General features: G+C 46.3%; 1 protein-coding gene across 1 annotated transcript in view; it reads right to left on the bottom strand.

Moving 5' to 3' along the window:
* Positions 1 to 10,869, bottom strand: part of LOC135533406 (ninein-like) — a 56,279-nt gene extending 45,410 nt beyond the window's left edge. Inside the window, exon 1 of the mRNA XM_064960741.1 lies at positions 10,665 to 10,869. Coding sequence (XP_064816813.1) covers positions 10,665 to 10,853 — 189 coding nt within the window. The 5' untranslated portion in view covers positions 10,854 to 10,869. The remainder of the gene's footprint in view (positions 1 to 10,664) is intronic.
* Between the last annotated feature and the right edge of the window lie 9,392 nt (positions 10,870 to 20,261).

Raw genomic sequence — 20,261 nt, 5'->3', positions numbered from 1 at the left:
ATAGTCAGTTAGAACTGTCCCAGTCTGTTAGAACTGTCCCAGAGTCTGTTAGAACTGTCCCAGAGTCTGTTAGAACTGTCCCAGTCTGTTAGAACTGTCCCAGAGTCTGTTAGAACTGTCCCAGAGTCTGTTAGAACTGTCCCAGAGTCTGTTAGAACTGTCCCAGTCTGTTAGAACTGTCCCAGTCAGTTAGAACTGTCCCAGTCTGTTAGAACTGTCCCAGAGTCTGTTAGAACTGTCCCAGTCTGTTAGAACTGTCCCAGTCTGTTAGAACTGTCCCAGAGTCAGTTAGAACTGTCCCAGAGTCTGTTAGAACTGTCCCAGTCAGTTAGAACTGTCCCAGAGTCTGTTAGAACTGTCCCAGTCTGTTAGAACTGTCCCAGAGTCAGTTAGAACTGTCCCAGAGTCTGTTAGAACTGTCCCAGAGTCAGTTAGAACTGTCCCAGTCTGTTAGAACTGTCCCAGAGTCTGTTAGAACTGTCCCAGTCTGTTAGAACTGTCCCAGAGTCTGTTAGAACTGTCCCAGAGTCTGTTAGAACTGTCCCAGAGTCTGTTAGAACTGTCCCAGAGTCTGTTAGAACTGTCCCAGAGTCAGTTAGAACTGTCCCAGAGTCTGTTAGAACTGTCACAGAGTCAGTTAGAACTGTCCCAGAGTCTGTTAGAACTGTCACAGAGTCAGTTAGAACTGTCCCAGAGTCTGTTAGAACTGTCCCAGTCTGTTAGAACTGTCCCAGAGTCTGTTAGAACTGTCCCAGTCAGTTAGAACTGTCCCAGTCAGTTAGAACTGTCCCAGAGTCTGTTAGAACTGTCCCAGAGTCTGTTAGAACTGTCCCAGTCTGTTAGAACTGTCCCAGTCAGTTAGAACTGTCCCAGTCAGTTAGAAATGTCCCAGAGTCTGTTAGAACTGTCCCAGAGTCTGTTAGAACTGTCCCAGTCTGTTAGAACTGTCCCAGAGTCTGTTAGAACTGTCCCAGTCAGTTAGAACTGTCCCAGTCAGTTAGAACTGTCCCAGAGTACGTTAGAACTGTCCCATAGTCAGTTAGAACTGTCCCAGAGTCTGTTAGAACTGTCCCAGAGTCTGTTAGAACTGTCCCAGTCTGTTAGAACTGTCCCAGAGTCTGTTAGAACTGTCCCAGAGTACGTTAGAACTGTCCCAGAGTACGTTAGAACTGTCCCATAGTCTGTTAGAACTGTCCCAGTCTGTTAGAACTGTCCCAGAGTCTGTTAGAACTGTCCCAGAGTCTGTTAGAACTGTCCCAGAGTCTGTTAGAACTGTCCCAGTCTGTTAGAACTGTCCCAGAGTCTGTTAGAACTGTCCCAGAGTACGTTAGAACTGTCCCAGAGTACGTTAGAACTGTCCCATAGTCTGTTAGAACTGTCCCAGTCAGTTAGAACTGTCCCAGTCAGTTAGAACTGTCCCAGAGTACGTTAGAACTGTCCCATAGTCAGTTAGAACTGTCCCAGAGTCTGTTAGAACTGTCCCAGAGTCAGTTAGAACTGTCCCAGTCTGTTAGAACTGTCCCAGAGTCTGTTAGAACTGTCCCAGAGTCAGTTAGAACTGTCCCAGTCTGTTAGAACTGTCCCAGAGTCAGTTAGAACTGTCCCAGAGTCTGTTAGAACTGTCCCAGAGTCTGTTAGAACTGTCACAGAGTCAGTTAGAACTGTCCCAGAGTCTGTTAGATCTGTCCCAGAGTCAGTTAGAACTGTCCCAGAGTCTGTTAGATCTGTCCCAGAGTCTGTTAGAACTGTCCCGATTATTTCTCAGTTGTTCACCCTTGCTGTGTTGGTTCTAATAATGATTGGTAAGACTGGGGGGGTGGGGTGGGGGGGTGGTGGGGTCAGGATACAACTCTCAACACCAATGACTGTGGTCAACACACACACACCCTCCCCCTCTCTATCACTCACTCAGTCACTCAGCAACAGCCTGCCTCGCGCCCTGATAGCCTCGCGCCCTGATAGTGAATGCTGTCACAACAGACAATGCCAGGAACACTGTGAATGCTGTCACAACAGACAATGCCAGGAACACTGTGAATGCTGTCACAACAGACAATGCCAGGAACACTGTGAATGCTGTCACAACAGACAATGCCAGGAACACTGTGAATGCTGTCACAACAGACAATGCCAGGAACACTGTGAATGCTGTCACAACAGACAATGGGAACACTGTGAATGCTGTCACAACAGACAATGGGAACACTGTGAATGCTGTCACAACAGACAATGCCAGGAACACTGTGAATGCTGTCACAACAGACAATGCCAGGAACACTGTGAATGCTGTCACAACAGACAATGCCAGGAACACTGTGAATGCTGTCACAACAGACAATGCCAGGAACACTGTGAATGCTGTCACAACAGACAATGCCAGGAACACTGTGAATGCTATCACAACAGACAATGGGAACACTGTGAATGCTGTCACAACAGACAATGCCAGGAACACTGTGAATGCTGTCACAACAGACAATGGGAACACTGTGAATGCTGTCACAACAGACAATGGGAACACTGTGAATGCTGTCACAACAGACAATGCCAGGAACACTGTGAATGCTGTCACAACAGACAATGCCAGGAACACTGTGAATGCTGTCACAACAGACAATGCCAGGAACACTGTGAATGCTGTCACAACAGACAATGCCAGGAACACTGTGAATGCTGTCACAACAGACAATGCCAGGAACACTGTGAATGCTATCACAACAGACAATGGGAACACTGTGAATGCTGTCACAACAGACAATGGGAACACTGTGAATGCTGTCACAACAGACAATGGGAACACTGTGAATGCTGTCACAACAGACAATGCCAGGAACACTGTGAATGCTGTCACAACAGACAATGCCAGGAACACTGTGAATGCTGTCACAACAGACAATGGGAACACTGTGAATGCTGTCACAACAGACAATGGGAACACTGTGAATGCTGTCACAACAGACAATGGGAACACTGTGAATGCTGTCACAACAGACAATGCCAGGAACACTGTGAATGCTATCACAACAGACAATGGGAACACTGTGAATGCTGTCACAACAGACAATGGGAACACTGTGAATGCTGTCACAACAGACAATGCCAGGAACACTGTGAATGCTGTCACAACAGACAATGGGAACACTGTGAATGCTGTCACAACAGACAAACAATGGGAACACTGTGAATGCTGTCACAACAGACAATGGGAACACTGTGAATGCTGTCACAACAGACAATGGGAACACTGTGAATGCTGTCACAACAGACAATGCCAGGAACACTGTGAATGCTGTCACAACAGACAATGGGAACACTGTGAATGCTGTCACAACAGACAATGGGAACACTGTGAATGCTGTCACAACAGACAATGGGAACACTGTGAATGCTGTCACAACAGACAATGGGAACACTGTGAATGCTGTCACAACAGACAATGCCAGGAACACTGTGAATGCTGTCACAACAGACAATGGGAACACTGTGAATGCTGTCACAACAGACAATGGGAACACTGTGAATGCTGTCACAGAAGCTGAACTTGGGACACAAATAGGGTGCTTTTTAGTTTTGCGTCTTTTACCAAATAAATCTAAAATTAACTCCAGTAACGGTTGGCATTTCATTTCCCCGCTGTACCGTAACCAAACCGTGACCTCAAAACCGCAATACGTACCTGGGTTTGGTGAACTGTCCCAGAGTCTGTTAGAACTGTCCCAGAGTCTGTTAGAACTGTCCCAGTCTGTTAGAACTGTCCCAGAGTCTGTTAGAACTGTCCCAGTCTGTTAGAACTGTCCCAGAGTCAGTTAGAACTGTCCCAGAGTCTGTTAGAACTGTCCCAGAGTCTGTTAGAACTGTCCCAGTCTGTTAGAACTGTCCCATAGTCTGTTAGAACTGTCCCAGAGTCTGTTAGAACTGTCCCAGAGTCTGTTAGAACTGTCCCAGAGTCTGTTAGAACTGTCCCAGTCTGTTAGAACTGTCCCAGTCTGTTAGAACTGTCCCAGAGTCAGTTAGAACTGTCCCAGAGTCTGTTAGAACTGTCCCAGTCTGTTAGAACTGTCCCATAGTCTGTTAGAACTGTCCCAGAGTCTGTTAGAACTGTCCCAGAGTCTGTTAGAACTGTCCCAGAGTCTGTTAGAACTGTCCCAGTCTGTTAGAACTGTCCCAGTCTGTTAGAACTGTCCCAGAGTCAGTTAGAACTGTCCCAGAGTCTGTTAGAACTGTCCCAGTCTGTTAGAACTGTCCCAGAGTCTGTTAGAACTGTCCCATAGTCTGTTAGAACTGTCCCAGAGTCAGTTAGAACTGTCCCATAGTCTGTTAGAACTGTCCCAGAGTCAGTTAGAACTGTCCCATAGTCTGTTAGAACTGTCCCATAGTCTGTTAGAACTGTCCCATAGTCTGTTAGAACTGTCCCATAGTCTGTTAGAACTGTCCCATAGTCTGTTAGAACTGTCCCATAGTCTGTTAGAACTATCCCAGAGTCTGTTAGAACTGTCCCGATTATTTCTCAGTTGTTCACCCTTGCTGTGTTGGTTCTAATAATGATTGGTAAGACTGGGGGGTGGGGTGGGGTGGGGTGGGGTGGAGGTCAGGATACAACTCTCAACACCAATGACTGAGGTCAACACACACACACCCTCCCCCTCTCTATCACTCACTCAGTCACTCAGCAACAGCCTGCCTCGCACCCTGATAGCCTCGCGCCCTGATAGTGAATGCTGTCACAACAGACAATGCCAGGAACACTGTGAATGCTGTCACAACAGACAATGGGAACACTGTGAATGCTGTCACAACAGACAATGGGAACACTGTGAATGCTGTCACAACAGACAATGCCAGGAACACTGTGAATGCTGTCACAACAGACAATGGGAACACTGTGAATGCTGTCACAACAGACAATGGGAACACTGTGAATGCTGTCACAACAGACAATGGGAACACTGTGAATGCTGTCACAACAGACAATGCCAGGAACACTGTGAATGCTGTCACAACAGACAATGGGAACACTGTGAATGCTGTCACAGAAGCTGAACTTGGGACACAAATAGGGTGCTTTTTAGTTTGCGTCTTTTACCAAATAAATCTAAAATTAACTCCAGTAACGGTTGGCATTTCATTTCCCCGCTGTACCGTAACCAAACCGTGACCTCAAAACCGCAATACGTACCTGGGTTTGGTGAACTGTCACACCTCTAGTTATGAGAAATGTGGGCTTATTTTGGGGGAATCCATCCACCCAACCATACAAAGCAACCCAGAGGCTACCTGACAAATTTTGGTGGAGGGCAGCGTGAATGAGTAAATTTTACCATTAATAAAATTGAAGCGATATTTTATTTTTGACCAGACATGGAGGATACACGATAACAAAATATTTAACCAATGTCATTCCTATTTCAGGCCGAACAAAGCAAGGGGGGAATTTTCCTCATCAAGCACCCTCTCAAACAGACACACTTCACTTGTGAATGTTGATTAGCCTGGTTGTTATGACAACAGACACCGGGATGAGAAGGCCAATGAAAGGATCTAATTTCTCTCAAAAACAAGACGGCTAACAAAGCACCAGGAGACTGGCCCTGGTTCCCTGGCTGACTGGTTCCCTGGCTGACTGGTTCCCTGGCTGACTGGCTCCCTGGCTGACTGGTTCCCTGGCTGACTGGTTCCCTGGCTGACTGGCTCCCTGGCTGACTGGCACCCTGGCTGACTGGCACCCTGGCTGACTGGCTCCCTGGTTGACGGGCTCCCTGGTTGACTGGCACCCTGGCTGACTGGCACCCTGGCTGACTGGCACCCTGGCTGACTGGCTCCCTGGCTGACTGGCTCCCTGGTTGACCGGCTCCCTGGTTGATTGGCTGACTGGCTCCCTGGTTGACTGGCTTCCTGGTTGACCGGCACCCTGGTTGATTGGCTGACTGGCTCCCTGGTTGACTGGCTCCCTGGTTGACTGGCTCCCTGGCTGACTGGCTTCTGGGACACCCACCCTATAGAGTCAGACCAGAGCTGCTCTCTGAGGATAGGAGTAGAGCCCAGAAAGGTAAACCTGTATCCCACTAAACACAGAGCCTGTATCCCACTAAACACACAGCCTGTATCCCACTATACACACAGCCTGTATCCCACTAAACACACGGCCTGTATCCCACTAAACACACAGTCTGTATCCCACTAAACACACAGCCTGTATCCCACTAAACACACAGCCTGTATCCCACTATACACACAACCTGTATCCCACTAAACACACAGTCTGTATCCCACTAAACACACAGTCTGTATCCCACTAAACACACAGCCTGTATCCCACTAAACACACAGTCTGTATCCCACTAAACACACAGCCTGTATCCCACTAAACACACAGCCTGTATCCCACTAAACACACAGCCTGTATCTCACTAAACACACAGCCTGTAACCCATTAAACACACAGCCTGTATCCCACTAAACACACAGTCTATATCCCACTAAACACACAGCCTGTATCTCACTAAACACACAGCCTGTATCCCATTAAACACACAGCCTGTAACCCATTAAACACACAGCCTATATCCCACTAAACACACAGCCTGTATCTCACTAAACACACAGCCTGTATCCCACTAAACACACAGTCTATATCCCACTAAACACACAGCCTGTATCTCACTAAACACACAGCCTGTATCTCACTAAACACACAGCCTGTATCCCATTAAACACACAGCCTGTAACCCATTAAACACACAGCCTGTATCCCATTAAACACACAGTCTGTATCTCACTAAACACACAGCCTGTATCCCACTAAACACACAGTCTATATCCCACTAAACACACAGCCTGTATCTCACTAAACACACAGCCTGTATCCCACTAAACACACAGCCTGTATCCCACTAAACACACAGCCTGTATCTCACTAAACACACAGCCTGTATCCCATTAAACACACAGCCTGTAACCCATTAAACACACAGCCTGTATCCCATTAAACACACAGTCTGTATCTCACTAAACACACAGCCTGTATCCCACTAAACACACAGCCTGTATCCCACTAAACACACAGCCTGTATCTCACTAAACACACAGCCTGTATCTCACTAAACACACAGCCTGTATCCCACTAAACACACAGCCTGTATCCCATTAAACACACAGTCTGTATCTCACTAAACACACAGCCTGTATCCCATTAAACACACAGTCTGTATCCAACTAAACACACAGCCTGTATCCCATTAAACACACAGTCTGTATCCCACTAAACACACAGCCTGTATCCCACTAAACACACAGCCTGTAACCCATTAAACACACAGCCTGTATCACACTAAACACACAGCCTGTAACCCACTAAACACACAGTCTGTATCCCATTAAACACACAGCCTGTATCCCACTAAACACACAGCCTGTATCCCACTAAACACACAGCCTGTATCCCACTAAACACACAGCCTGTATCTCACTAAACACACAGCCTGTATCCCATTAAACACACAGCCTGTATCCCACTAAACACACAGTCTATATCCCACTAAACACACAGCCTGTATCCCATCAAACACACAGCCTGTATCCCACTAAACACACAGCCTGTATCCCATTAAACACACAGCCTGTATCTCACTAAACACACAGCCTGTATCTCACTAAACACACAGCCTGTATCCCATTAAACACACAGTCTGTATCCAACTAAACACACAGCCTGTATCCCATTAAACACACAGTCTGTATCTCACTAAACACACAGCCTGTATCCCACTAAACACACAGTCTGTATCCCATTAAACACACAGTCTGTATCTCACTAAACACACAGCCTGTATCCCATTAAACACACAGCCTGTATCTCACTAAACACAGAACCTGTATCCAACTAAACACACAGCCTGTACCCACTAAACACAGAGCCTGTATCCCATTAAACACACAGTCTGTATCCAACTAAACACAGAGCCTGTATCCCATTACAAAAACATAGACAAGAGCTACACTGAACAACTTCACCTCATATGGTAGTCTGCTGTACAGTAGGCTTGTGATTCTACAGATTCTAATGAAAATAAATATGATTATTCATGTTCTGAATCGTTCAGCGGGGTCATTCTTTAACCTATCATGAACATCCGCTCGGTTTCCATCCAATTGGCAACATATTTAAATGCAAATATTCAAAATATTTGCATAAAAATAATGTGCCCATTTCCCCATCAGAGATGTTGTTTCTATCCAATTGCCTTGTTACCGATTAAAGGCTGTGTGTGATGACGTAGTGCCCATAAACATACCTTTTTTTGCGGTTAAATGACCATTTACCAAATAGAAAATACAAGTTAAATGGGTTTCTACTGATGCTTTTCTCACCCAACATTTATTAGCAAAAAGGATAAATTTGCATGACACAAGCTGAATTAAATGTAAAATGCCTTTGAAATGACCAAGCTCAGTGCTCCGTTGACATTTCACAGAGATTTGCGTTGTGTTGGTGAGAAATCTTCGAAAAAGAACAGGACTCTCAAATGAATATGAAAAGCATATACACAAATAAGAAAATACTACTGTACCAGTCAAAAGTTTGGACACGCCTACTCATTCCAGGGTTGTTCTTTATTTTTACTATTTTCTACATTGTAGAAACAATAGTGAAGTCATCAACACTATGATATAACACATATAACCAAAAAAAGTGTTAAAAAATCAAAATAGATTTTATATTTGAGATTCTTCAAAGTATCCACCCTTCGCCTTGATGACAACTTTGCACACTCTTGGAATGCTTTTCCAACAGTCTTGAAGGAGTTCCCACATATACTGAGCACTTGTTGACTGCTTTTCCTTCACTCTGCAGTCCAACTCATCCAAACCATCTCAATTAGGTTGAGGTCGGGTGATTGTGGAGGCCAGGTCATCTGATGCAGCACTCGATCACTTTCCTTCTTGGTCAAATAGCCCTTAAACAGCCTGGAGGTGTGTTGGGTTATTGTCATTCCTTGTGTTTCTTGGCCCAAGCAAGTCTTTTCTTCTTATTGGTGTCTTTTAGTAGTGATTTATTTGCAGCATGAAGGCCACGAGAGCCAGTTTTATCATAGTGCTTGGTGGTTTTGCGACTGCACTTGAAGAAATGTTCAAAGTTCTTGAAATGTTTCGTATTGACTGACCTTCACGTCTTAAAGTAATGATGGACTGTCATTTCTCTTTGCTTATTTGAGCTGTTCTTGCCATAATATGGACTTGGTCTTTTACCCAATAGGATTATCTTCTGTATACCACCCCTACCGTGTCACAACACAACTGATTGGCTCAAATGCATTAAGAAGGAAATTCCACAAATTAACTTTTAAGAAGGCTCACCTGTTAATTGAAATGCATTCCAGGTGACTACCTCATGAAGCTGGTTGAGAGAATACCAAGAGTGTGCAAAATCTGTCATCAAGGCAAAGGGTGGCTACTTTGAAGAATTTAAAATATAAAATATATTTTGATTTGTTTAACACTTTTTTGGCTTACTACATGATTCCATATATGTGTTATTTCATAGTTTTGATGTCTTCATTATCATTCTACAATGTAGAACATAGTTTATAAAATGAGTAGGAAATGAGTAGGTTTGTCCAAACTTTTTTGTTTATGTCCTGTCTCAAAATCGATGTCCATCTCACCTCTATCTTCATTGTTTTATGTCCTGAGAATTTGAGAAGAAAGAGGAGTAGTTCAACGGGCGAGTGAGCCTGTCAGGTAGCCTGTATTCTCCCACAGAATCCATCCTCGCTGATGCAATTTTCCTGATTTTTTGTCCCCTTTTTTTCCTATGGCCTCCATTGACTTAGTCACCCTACTTCTGGCCCTTCCTACAAGGGTAGAAACTGTTGAACGGATTATGATGAAGACATGAGGTTTGGACCATTGGTTTTCGTAAAAGAGGATTATTATTTTGTTGTGCGTGCTTTTGATTGGACGCCGTAAACACTATTTTTTGATTGGACGCATTTAACACTATTTTTTGATTGGACGCCATAAACACTATTTTTTGATTGGACGCCGTAAACACTATTTTTTGATTGGACGCCGTAAACACTATTTTTTGATTGGACGCCGTAAACACTATTTTTTGATTGGACGCCGTAAACACTATTTTTTGATTGGACGCCGTAAACACTATTTTTTGATTGGACGCCGTAAACACTATTTTTTGATTGGACGCCGTAAACACTATTTTTTGATTGGACGCCGTAAACACTATTTTTTGATTGGACGCCGTAAACACTATTTTTTTGATTGGACGCCGTAAACACTATCACTACCTCACTCTCCAACCCTGGTTCATTCAACCACAGCGTTACGCAAAAAGATGAAGACAGAGTATATCCTATATCCTGAGCTGTGGCCGGGGGAGGGGGTTTACACTGCCAGCGAACTAACAACACCAGTTAGTTAACGTTAGTTAACATTAACACTAACTTAAAGCTGACCATATCCTGAGTTGTAGCAGGGTCGTATTCATTAGTGCACACCATTGCAAAACCATTGCAAAACGTAGCAAATTGAAAACATTTTTTTTTTTAAACAGGTGTTTCTTATTAGACAAGTTCTGGTAGTCCCTCCCTGTTTGAGTCCGTTCTCTCTTCCAACCTTAATGAACAGGCCCAGGTGTAGGGGCTTACCCTGCCAGTGAGTCTGTCCTGGTTCTGCAGCAGGGCATGGAGCAGTGTGGGGGTGGAATCCTCCAGGTGCAGGGCCTGGCACAGGTCAGATAGCTCCTCGGGGCACAGCGATCCGGCGCCGCTGGCGTCGAAACTCTCAAAGACCTCCTTCAGACGCTCCTCGTACTGATCCTGCTGGCCGTCATCCATCCCATAGGACAGCACCCTGCCCTGGACAGACAGGTAAAGATAGAGACAGGGTTAGAACAGACAGCACCCTGCCCTGGACAGACAGAGTTAGCACAGTTTTAGGACAGCACCCTGCCCTGGAGACAGTTAGCACAGTTATAGGACAGCACCCTGCCCCGGAGACAGAGTTAGCACAGTTATAGGACAGCACCCTACTGGCCTAGTGGTTAGAGCGTTGGGCTAGTAACCGGAAGTTCAAATCCCCGAGCTGACAAGGTACAAATCTGTCGTTCTGCCCCTGAACAGGCAGTTAACCCACTGTTCCTAGGTCGTCATTGAAAATAAGAATTTGTTCTTAACTGACTCGCCTAGTTAAATAAAGGTAAAAAAAAAAGACAGTTAGCATAGTTATAGGACAGCACCCTTTCCTGACCACACAAAGAGAGTGAGATAAAGATCTCTCTCTCTCTCCTACCCCTCTCCCTCCCTCTATAGATATATATATAAACTCAGCAAAAAAAGAAACGTCCATTTTTCAGGACCCTGTCTTTCAAAGATAATTTGTAAAAATCCAAATAACTTCACAGATCTTCATTGTAAAGGGTTTAAAAACAGTTTTCCATGCTTGTTCAATAAACCATTAACAATTAATGAACATGCACCTGTGGAACGGTCGTTAAGACACTTACAGACGGTAGGCAATTAAGGTCACAGTTATGAAAACTTCGGACACTAAAGAGGCCTTTCTACTGACTCTGAAAAACACCAAAAGAAAGATGCCCAGGGTCCCTGCTCATCTGCATGAATGTACCTGAGGCATGAGGACTGCAGATGTGGCCAGGGCAATAAATTGCAATGTCCATACTGTGAGACGCCTAAGACAGCGCTACAGGGAGACAGGACGGACAGCTGATCATCCTCACAGTGGCAGACCACGTGTAACAACACCTGCACAGGATCGGTACATCCGAACATCACACCTGCAGGACAGGTACAGGATGGCAACAACAACTGTCTGAGTTACACCAGGAACGCACTGATCCCTCCATCAGTGCTCAGACTGTCTCCAATAGGCTGAGAGAGGCTGGACTGAGGCCTTGTAAGGCAGGTCCTCACCAGACATCACCGGCAACAACATCGCCTGTGGGCATAAACCCACCGTCGCTGGACCAGACAGGACTGGCAAAAAGTAGTCTTCACTGACGAGTCACGGTTTTGTCTCAACGGGGGTGATGGTCGAAGGAATGAGCGTTACACCTTAGGCCTGTACTATGGAGCGAGATCAATTTGGAGGTGGAGGGTCCGTCATGGTCTGGGGCGGTGTGTCACAGCATCATAGGACTGAGCTTGTTGTCATTGCAGACAGTCTCAACGCTGTGTGTTACAGGGAAGACATCCTCCTCCCGCATGTGGTACCCTTCCTGCAGGCTCATCCTGACATGACCCTCCAGCATGACAATGCCACCAGCCATACTGCTCGTTCTGTGAGTGATTTCCTGCAAGCCAGGAATGTCAGTGTTCTGCCATGGCCAGCGAAGAGCCCGGATCTCAAATCCATTGAGCACGTCTGGGACCTGTTGGATCGGAGGGTGAGGGCTAGGGCCATTCCCCCCAGAAATGTCCGGGAACTTGCAGGTGCCTTGATGGAAGTGTGGGGTAATCTCACAGCAAGAACTGGCAAATCTGATGCAGTCCATGAGGAGGAGATGCACTGCAGTACTTAATGCAGCTGGTGGCCACACCAGATACTGACTGTTACTTTTGATTTTGACCCCCCCCTCCCCCCTTTGTTCAGGGACAAATTATTCAATTTCTGTTAGTCACATGTCTGTGGAACTTGTTCAGTTTATGTCTCAGTTGTTGAATCTTGTCATGGTCATACAAATATTTACACATGGTAAGTTTGCTGAAAATAAACACAGTTGACAGTGAGAGGACATTAATTTTTTTGCTGAGTTTATATATATATATATATATATATAGAGAGAGAACCACATAATGACAAAATACTCCATAGCACAGCACCCTGCCTTAGGGACACACGGGCAGAGACAGGGTTAGGACAGACAGCACCCTGCCTTAGGGACACACAGGCAGAGACAGGGTTAGGACAGACAGCATCCTGCCTTAGGGACACACGGGCAGAGACAGGGTTAGGACAGACAGCACCCTGCCTTGGGGACACAGGCAGAGACAGGGTTAGGACAGACAGCACCCTGCCTTAGGGATACACAGGCAGAGACAGGGTTAGGACAGACAGCACCCTGCCTTAGGGATACACAGGCAGAGACAGGGTTAGGACACACAGCACCCTGCCTTAGGGATACACAGGCAGAGACAGGGTTAGGACAGACAGCACCCTGCCTTAGGGACACACAGGCAGAGAAAGGGTTAGTTAGTTATTTCATAGAACAGCACCCTGCCCTGTACACACAGATAGGGACAATCAGCACAGCACCCTTCCCTGTATGCACAGATAGAGACAATCAGCACAGCACCCTGCTCTGTACACACAGATAGGGACAATCAGCACAGCACCCTGCCCTGGAAACACAGGTAGCTACTATGATTCTCCAGAGCACCTGTGGAATATATATATATATATACACACACAGAGTACCAGTTAAAAGTTTGGACACACCTACTCATTCAAGGGTTTTATTATTATTTATTTATTTAAACAATTTTCTACATTGTAGAATAATAGTGAAGACATCAAAACTATGAAATAACACATATGGAATCAAGGCAAAGGGTGGCTACTTTGAAGAATCTCAAATATAAATTGATTTAGATTTGTTTAACGCTTTTTGTGGTTACTACATGATTCCATATGTGTTATTTCATAGTTTTGATGTCTTCACTATTATTCTACAATGTAGAAAATAGTAAAAAAAATAAAGAAAGAAAAACACTCTTGAATGAGTAGATGTGTCCAAACTTTTGACTGGTACTGTATATATATATATATATATTCACCCTAAAGAACCTAGCTAATCGAATAATGAGTTCACATTCCAATACCAGTTTACAGCGAGACACTTACGATGAGGGTGGAATCATCCATCGTATGAACAGCCCCATTAGTCTCCACCCAGCACTGGGAGGTTGATCAACTGGCGCTACACACCAGAGGCATTACGTGGTCGAGTGGCAAGGCTTTACCTAATCCAATCAGCCTTACCGGATGATGAGACAACCAGGCGTGCCACCCTAAATGACACCCGAATCCCTATTTAGCTCACTATCTTTCAGGGCCCTGGTCAAAAGTAGTGCACAATATATTGGGAATAGGGTGCCTTTTGGGACACAGCCGATATATGGATACAGCCCAGGTGGATACAGCCCAGGTGGATACAGCCCAGGTGGATACAGCCCAGGTGGATACAGCCCATAGACTTATACAGCCCAGGTGGATACAGCCCAGGTGGATACAGCCCATAGACTTATACAGCCCAGGTGGATACAGCCCAGGTGGATACAGCCCATAGACTTATACAGCCCAGGTGGATACAGCCCAGGTGGATACAGCCCAGGTGGATACAGCCCATAGACTTATACAGCCCAGGTGGATACAGCCCATAGACTTATACAGCCCAGGTGGATACAGCCCATAGACTTATACAGCCCAGGTGGATACAGCCCATAGACTTATACAGCCCAGGTGGATACAGCCCAGGTGGATACAGCCCAGGTGGATACAGCCCATAGACTTATACAGCCCAGGTGGATACAGCCCAGGTGGATACAGCCCATAGACTTATACAGCCATAGCAGGGGCCTGGCTGGGCTGTGACGCAGTGACTTCCAGCTGGCTGGGTCGTGACACAGTGACTTCCAGCTGGCTGGGCCGTGACACAGTGACTTCCAGCTGGTTGGGCCGTGACACAGTGACTTCCAGCTGGCTGGGCTGTGACACAGTGACTTCCAGCTGACTGGGCCGTGGTACAGTGCCTTCCAGCTGGTTGGGCCGTGACACAGTGACTTCCAGCTGGTTGGGCCGTGACACAGTGACTTCCAGCTGGCTGGGCCGTGACACAGTGACTTCCAGCTGGTTGGGCCGTGACACAGTGACTTCCAGCTGGCTGGGCTGTGACACAGTGACTTCCAGCTGGTTGGACCGTGGTACAGTGACTTCCAGCTGGCTGGGCCGTGGTACAGTGACTTCCAGCTGGTTGGGCCGTGACACAGTGACTTCCAGCTGGGCTACGACACTGGGATACTTCATGACACAATGAGATGCCATAAGAATGAAGCATTATTACCTTTGACACATGATGGGATGCAGTTTGATGCAGAGGAACAAACTTAGTTTACAGAGTACATTTGATGTGTATCTGCATAGATCTAAAAGTTGATATGGAAGATAAACCTCACAACAGATAAAATCATTGCTATTGTGCTCAGAGGTGGAACCAAGAATATTGAGTAAATATACAAAAAATACAAGCTTCAAGAGGAATACCCAAACCATACTAACTAATCAACCAGTGATTTAGTCAGTGCATATAAACGGGTTAGCTGAAAACATCATGAAAACGATGTGATCGCTTCAATGGAGCAAAAAATCTGTGTGTTGTTGTGATTCTGGATGGCCAGATACAATGTAGACCATCCAATCATTACCAACATTAAATGAGCTCCAAGTTACATAGGCCTTGTTGTGAATCTGGATGGCCTTGTTGTGATTCTGGATGGCCTTGTTGTGATTCTGGATGGCCTTGTTGGGAATCTGGATGGCCTTGTTGGGAATCTGGATGGCCTTGTTGTGATTCTGGATGGCCTTGTTGTGATTCTGGATGGCCTTGTTGTGATTCTGGATGGCCTTGTTGTGATTCTGGATGGCCTTGTTGTGATTCTGGATGGCCTTGTTGTGATTCTGGATGGCCTTGTTGTGATTCTGGATGGCCTTGTTGTGATTCTGGATGGCCTTGTTGTGATTCTGGATGGCCTTGTTGTGAATCTGGATGGCCTTGTTGGGATTCTGGATGGCCTTGTTGTGATTCTGGATGGCCTTGTTGTGATTCTGGATGGCCTTGTTGTGAATCTGGATGGCCTTGTTGTGAATCTGGATGGCCTTGTTGTGATTCTGGATGGCCTTGTTGTGATTCTGGATGGCCTTGTTGTGATTCTGGATGGCCTTGTTGGGAATCTGGATGGCCTTGTTGTGATTCTGGATGGCCTTGTTGTGATTCTGGATGGCCTTGTTGTGATTCTGGATGGCCTTGTTGTGATTCTGGATGGCCTTGTTGTGATTCTGGATGGCCTTGTTGTGATTCTGGATGGCCTTGCTGGGAATCTGGATGGCCTTGCTGTGATTCTGGATGGCCTTGTTGTGATTCTGGATGGCCTTGTTGTGATTCTGGATGGCCTTGTTGTGATTCTGGATGGCCTTGTTGTGATTCTGGATGGCCTTGTTGGGAATCTGGATGGCCTTGTTGGGAATCTGGATGGCCTTGTTGTGATTCTGGATGGCCTTGTTGTGATTCTGGATGGCCTTGTTGTGATTCTGGATGGCCTTGATGTGATTCTGGATGGCCTTGTTGTGATTCTGGATGGCCTTGTTGTGATTCTGGATGGCCTTGTTGTGATTCTGGATGGCCTTGTTGTGATTCTGGATGGCCTTGTTGTGATTCTGGATGGCCTTGTTGTGATTCTGGATGGCCTTGTTGGGAATCTGGATGGCCTTGTTGGGATTCTGGATGGCCTTGTTGTGATTCTGGATGGCCTTGTTGTGATTCTGGATGGCCTTGTTGTGATTCTGGATGGCCTTGTTGTGATTCTGGATGGCCTTGTTGTGATTCTGGATGGCCTTGTTGTGAATCTGGATGGCCTTGTTGTGATTCTGGATGGCCTTGTTGTGATTCTGGATGGCCTTGTTGTGATTCTGGATGGCCTTGTTGGGAATCTGGATGGCCTTGTTGGGAATCTGGATGGCCTTGTTGTGATTCTGGATGGCCTTGTTGTGATTCTGGATGGCCTTGTTGTGATTCTGGATGGCCTTGTTGTGATTCTGGATGGCCTTGCTGGGAATCTGGATGGCCTTGTTGTGATTCTGGATGGCCTTGTTGTGATTCTGGATGGCCTTGTTGTGATTCTGGATGGCCTTGTTGTGATTCTGGATGGCCTTGTTGTGATTCTGGATGGCCTTGTTGGGAATCTGGATGGCCTTGTTGTGATTCTGGATGGCCTTGTTGTGAATCTGGATGGCCTCGTTGTGATTCTGGATGGCCTCGTTGTGATTCTGGATGGCCTTGTTGTGATTCTGGATGGCCTCGTTGTGATTCTGGATGGCCTCGTTGTGATTCTGGATGGCCTCGTTGTGATTCTGGATGGCCTCGTTGTGATTCTGGATGGCCTTGTTGGGAATCTGGATGGCCGCAACAACAGCGAGTAGCTGCCATGTGGGAAACTTAGGCAGCTCGTTTCAGCTAGTTTTATCTTGTTCTTGACACCATGTCTTGTTTTGACTGATGTCATGTCTATGCTAATATTTCAACAACAACAACAAAAATCGCTAGCTAGCAAACCAACAACTGCAATGATGTATTTGAATGATCATTGTGCACATTTATTGTTAAACATGTATTAAATAAACATTGTTTGACGAAATATAGGTAACATGTCGTCAACTATCTAAGCCAACCCTGTCTGTTTTTCCCTTATAGTTGGGAGCGCTTCGGTTTTGTTACTAAACAACCAAGCCGTCTATGGCAGAGGAGAGGGGGAAGGGGGTGGGAGAACGGTAGAGCACCAAGTAGAGCTTGTAAATTGTTAAGTTACAACCAAGATTATGCATATACTGACAAGATACATGTCTCTCGGCCCTAACAATGGGAGTCTTTGTCCACAAAGCGGCACCGCGGGCAGTCTAGTTCCTGCCTATCCTTTATTTAAATTGGTGAATACATCTCGTTATTGTAATCCTGTTTTGAATATTCTATGAGGGTTGTTGATGTCAACCAGCCTGTATTCACGAGAGAGAGATGCTATGCTACAAGCCTCATGTCGTGATAGCCATCTGGGGCGGCAGGGTAGCCTAGTGGTTAAAGCATTGGACCAGTAACCAAAAGGTTCAAATCCCCGAGCTGACAAGGTACAAATCTGTCATTTTGCCCCTGAACAGGCAGTTAACCCACTAGGCCGTCATTGAAAATAAGAAGTTGTTCTTAACTGACTTGCCAAGTAAAATTAAATCCTAGAGATAGTGGTTATTTCTCTATATTGCCGGAATGTCACGTGTCCTACTTATATCAGAGCACTCGGAACAACTTAAGCGTTACAAAACTTCAACTCGATCAAATAAACCTCACATAACAAAGAAGCCATACTTTGTTGTTGTTGTTGACCAAATTCGACACCTTTTCATTGACCTCCGTATAAAAACTCGTTGCTTGGTGTGTGAAATAACGGAAAGATCCCCACCGGCTGGAGGTAGACATATTTTCTGCTGAGTTGGGTCTCTTCCTCTTCACAGCTTCTTCTCTGATTACAACAAAGACTTCTGGTAGCAACACGCTTGCCCCGACCACTTGAGGATCTGTCTTTTTCAGATCCCTATTTCCTGTGTTTGAGGTGTGCAAAATCCACGTGTCACTTAAAGTGGTGCGGCAGGGTAGCCTAGTGGTTAGAGTGTAGAGGCGGTAGGTAGCCTAGTGGTTAGAGTATTGGACTAGTAACCGGAAGGTTGCGAGTTCAGACCCCCGAGCTCACAAGATACAAATCTGTCGTTCTGCCCCTGAATAGGCAGTTAACCAACTGTTCCTAGGCCGTCATTGAAAATAATAATTTGTTCTTAACTGACTTGCCTGGTTAAAATAATTCTCGCTGATCTGATTGATTTCATTTTACTCCTCGACTCTTTCATACCCCGGTATTGTTTTCCCACGTTAGCGGAGATGGCCTGTCAAACACACCCCGGTAATGGCTGAATGGAATACGTTGGCTTTCTATAAGAACGGATAAGAACACAGATGAGTGCAGGTAGGGTAGACAGAGCAGGTAGGGTAGACAGAGCAGGTGAGTTCAGGTAGGGTAGACAGAGCAGGTAGGGTAGACAGAGCAGGTGAGTTCAGGTAGGGTAGACAGAGCAGGTGAATTCAGGTAGGGTAGACAGAGCAGGTGAGTGCAGGTAGGGTAGACAGAGCAGGTGAGTGCAGGTAGGGTAGACAGAGGAGGTCAGGTAGGGTAGAAAGAGCAGATGAGTGCAGGTAGGGTAGACAGAGCAGGTGAATTCAGGTAGGGTAGACAGAGCAGGTGAATTCAGGTAGGGTAGACAGAGCAGATGAGTGCAGGTAGGGTAGACAGAGCAGGTGAATTCAGGTAGGGTAGACAGAGCAGGTGAGTTCAGGTAGGGTAGACAGAGCAGGTGAATTCAGGTAGGGTAAACAGAGCAGGTGAGTGCAGGTAGGGTAGACAGAGCAGGTGAGTGCAGGTAGGGTAGACAGAGCAGGTGAGTGCAGGTAGGGTAGACAGAGCAGGTGAGTGCAGGTAGGGTAGACAGGAGGTCAGGTAGGGTAGACAGAGCAGATGAGTGCAGGTAGGGTAGACAGAGCAGGTGAATTCAGGTAGGGTAGACAGAGCAGGTGAATTCAGGTAGGGTAGACAGAGCAGATGAGTGCAGGTAGGGTAGACAGAGCAGGTGAGTGCAGGTAGGGTAGACAGAGCAGGTGAGTGCAGGTAGGGTAGACAGAGGAGGTCAGGTAGGGTAGACAGAGCAGATGAGTGCAGGTAGGTTAGACAGAGCAGGTGAATTCAGGTAGGGTAGACAGAGCAGGTGAATTCAGGTAGGGTAGACAGAGCAGATGAGTGCAGGTAGGGTAGACAGAGCAGGTGAATTCAGGTAGGGTAGACAGAGCAGGTGAGTTTAGGTAGGGTAGACAGAGAAGGTGAGTTCAGGTAGGGTAGACAGAGCAGGTGAATTCAGGTAGGGTAGACAGAGCAGATGAGTGCAGGTAGGGTAGACAGAGCAGGTGAATTCAGGTAGGGTAGACAGAGCAGGTGAGTTCAGGTAGGGTAGACAAAGCAGGTGAATTCAGGTAGGGTAGACAGAGCAGGTGAGTGCAGGTAGGGTAGACAGAGCAGGTGAGTGCAGGTAGGGTAGACAGAGCAGGTGAGTGCAGGTAGGGTAGACAGAGCAGGTGAGTGCAGGTAGGGTAGACAGAGCAGGTGAGTGCAGGTAGGGTAGACAGAGCAGGTGAATTCAGGTAGGGTAGACAGAGCAGGTGAATTCAGGTAGGGTAGACAGAGCAGATGAGTGCAGGTAGGGTAGACAGAGCAGGTGAGTGCAGGTAGGGTAGACAGAGCAGGTGAGTGCAGGTAGGGTAGACAGAGCAGGTGAGTGCAGGTAGGGTAGACAGAGCAGATGAGTGCAGGTAGGGTAGACAGAGCAGGTGAATTCAGGTAGGGTAGACAGAGCAGGTGAATTCA

Source organism: Oncorhynchus masou, unplaced genomic scaffold, assembly GCF_036934945.1.
Source record: "Oncorhynchus masou masou isolate Uvic2021 unplaced genomic scaffold, UVic_Omas_1.1 unplaced_scaffold_2362, whole genome shotgun sequence".
Classification (NCBI taxonomy): Eukaryota; Metazoa; Chordata; class Actinopteri; order Salmoniformes; family Salmonidae; genus Oncorhynchus; species Oncorhynchus masou.
The sequence above is the reverse complement of the archived record's forward strand: the minus strand, read 5'-3'. Positions and strand labels throughout refer to the sequence as shown.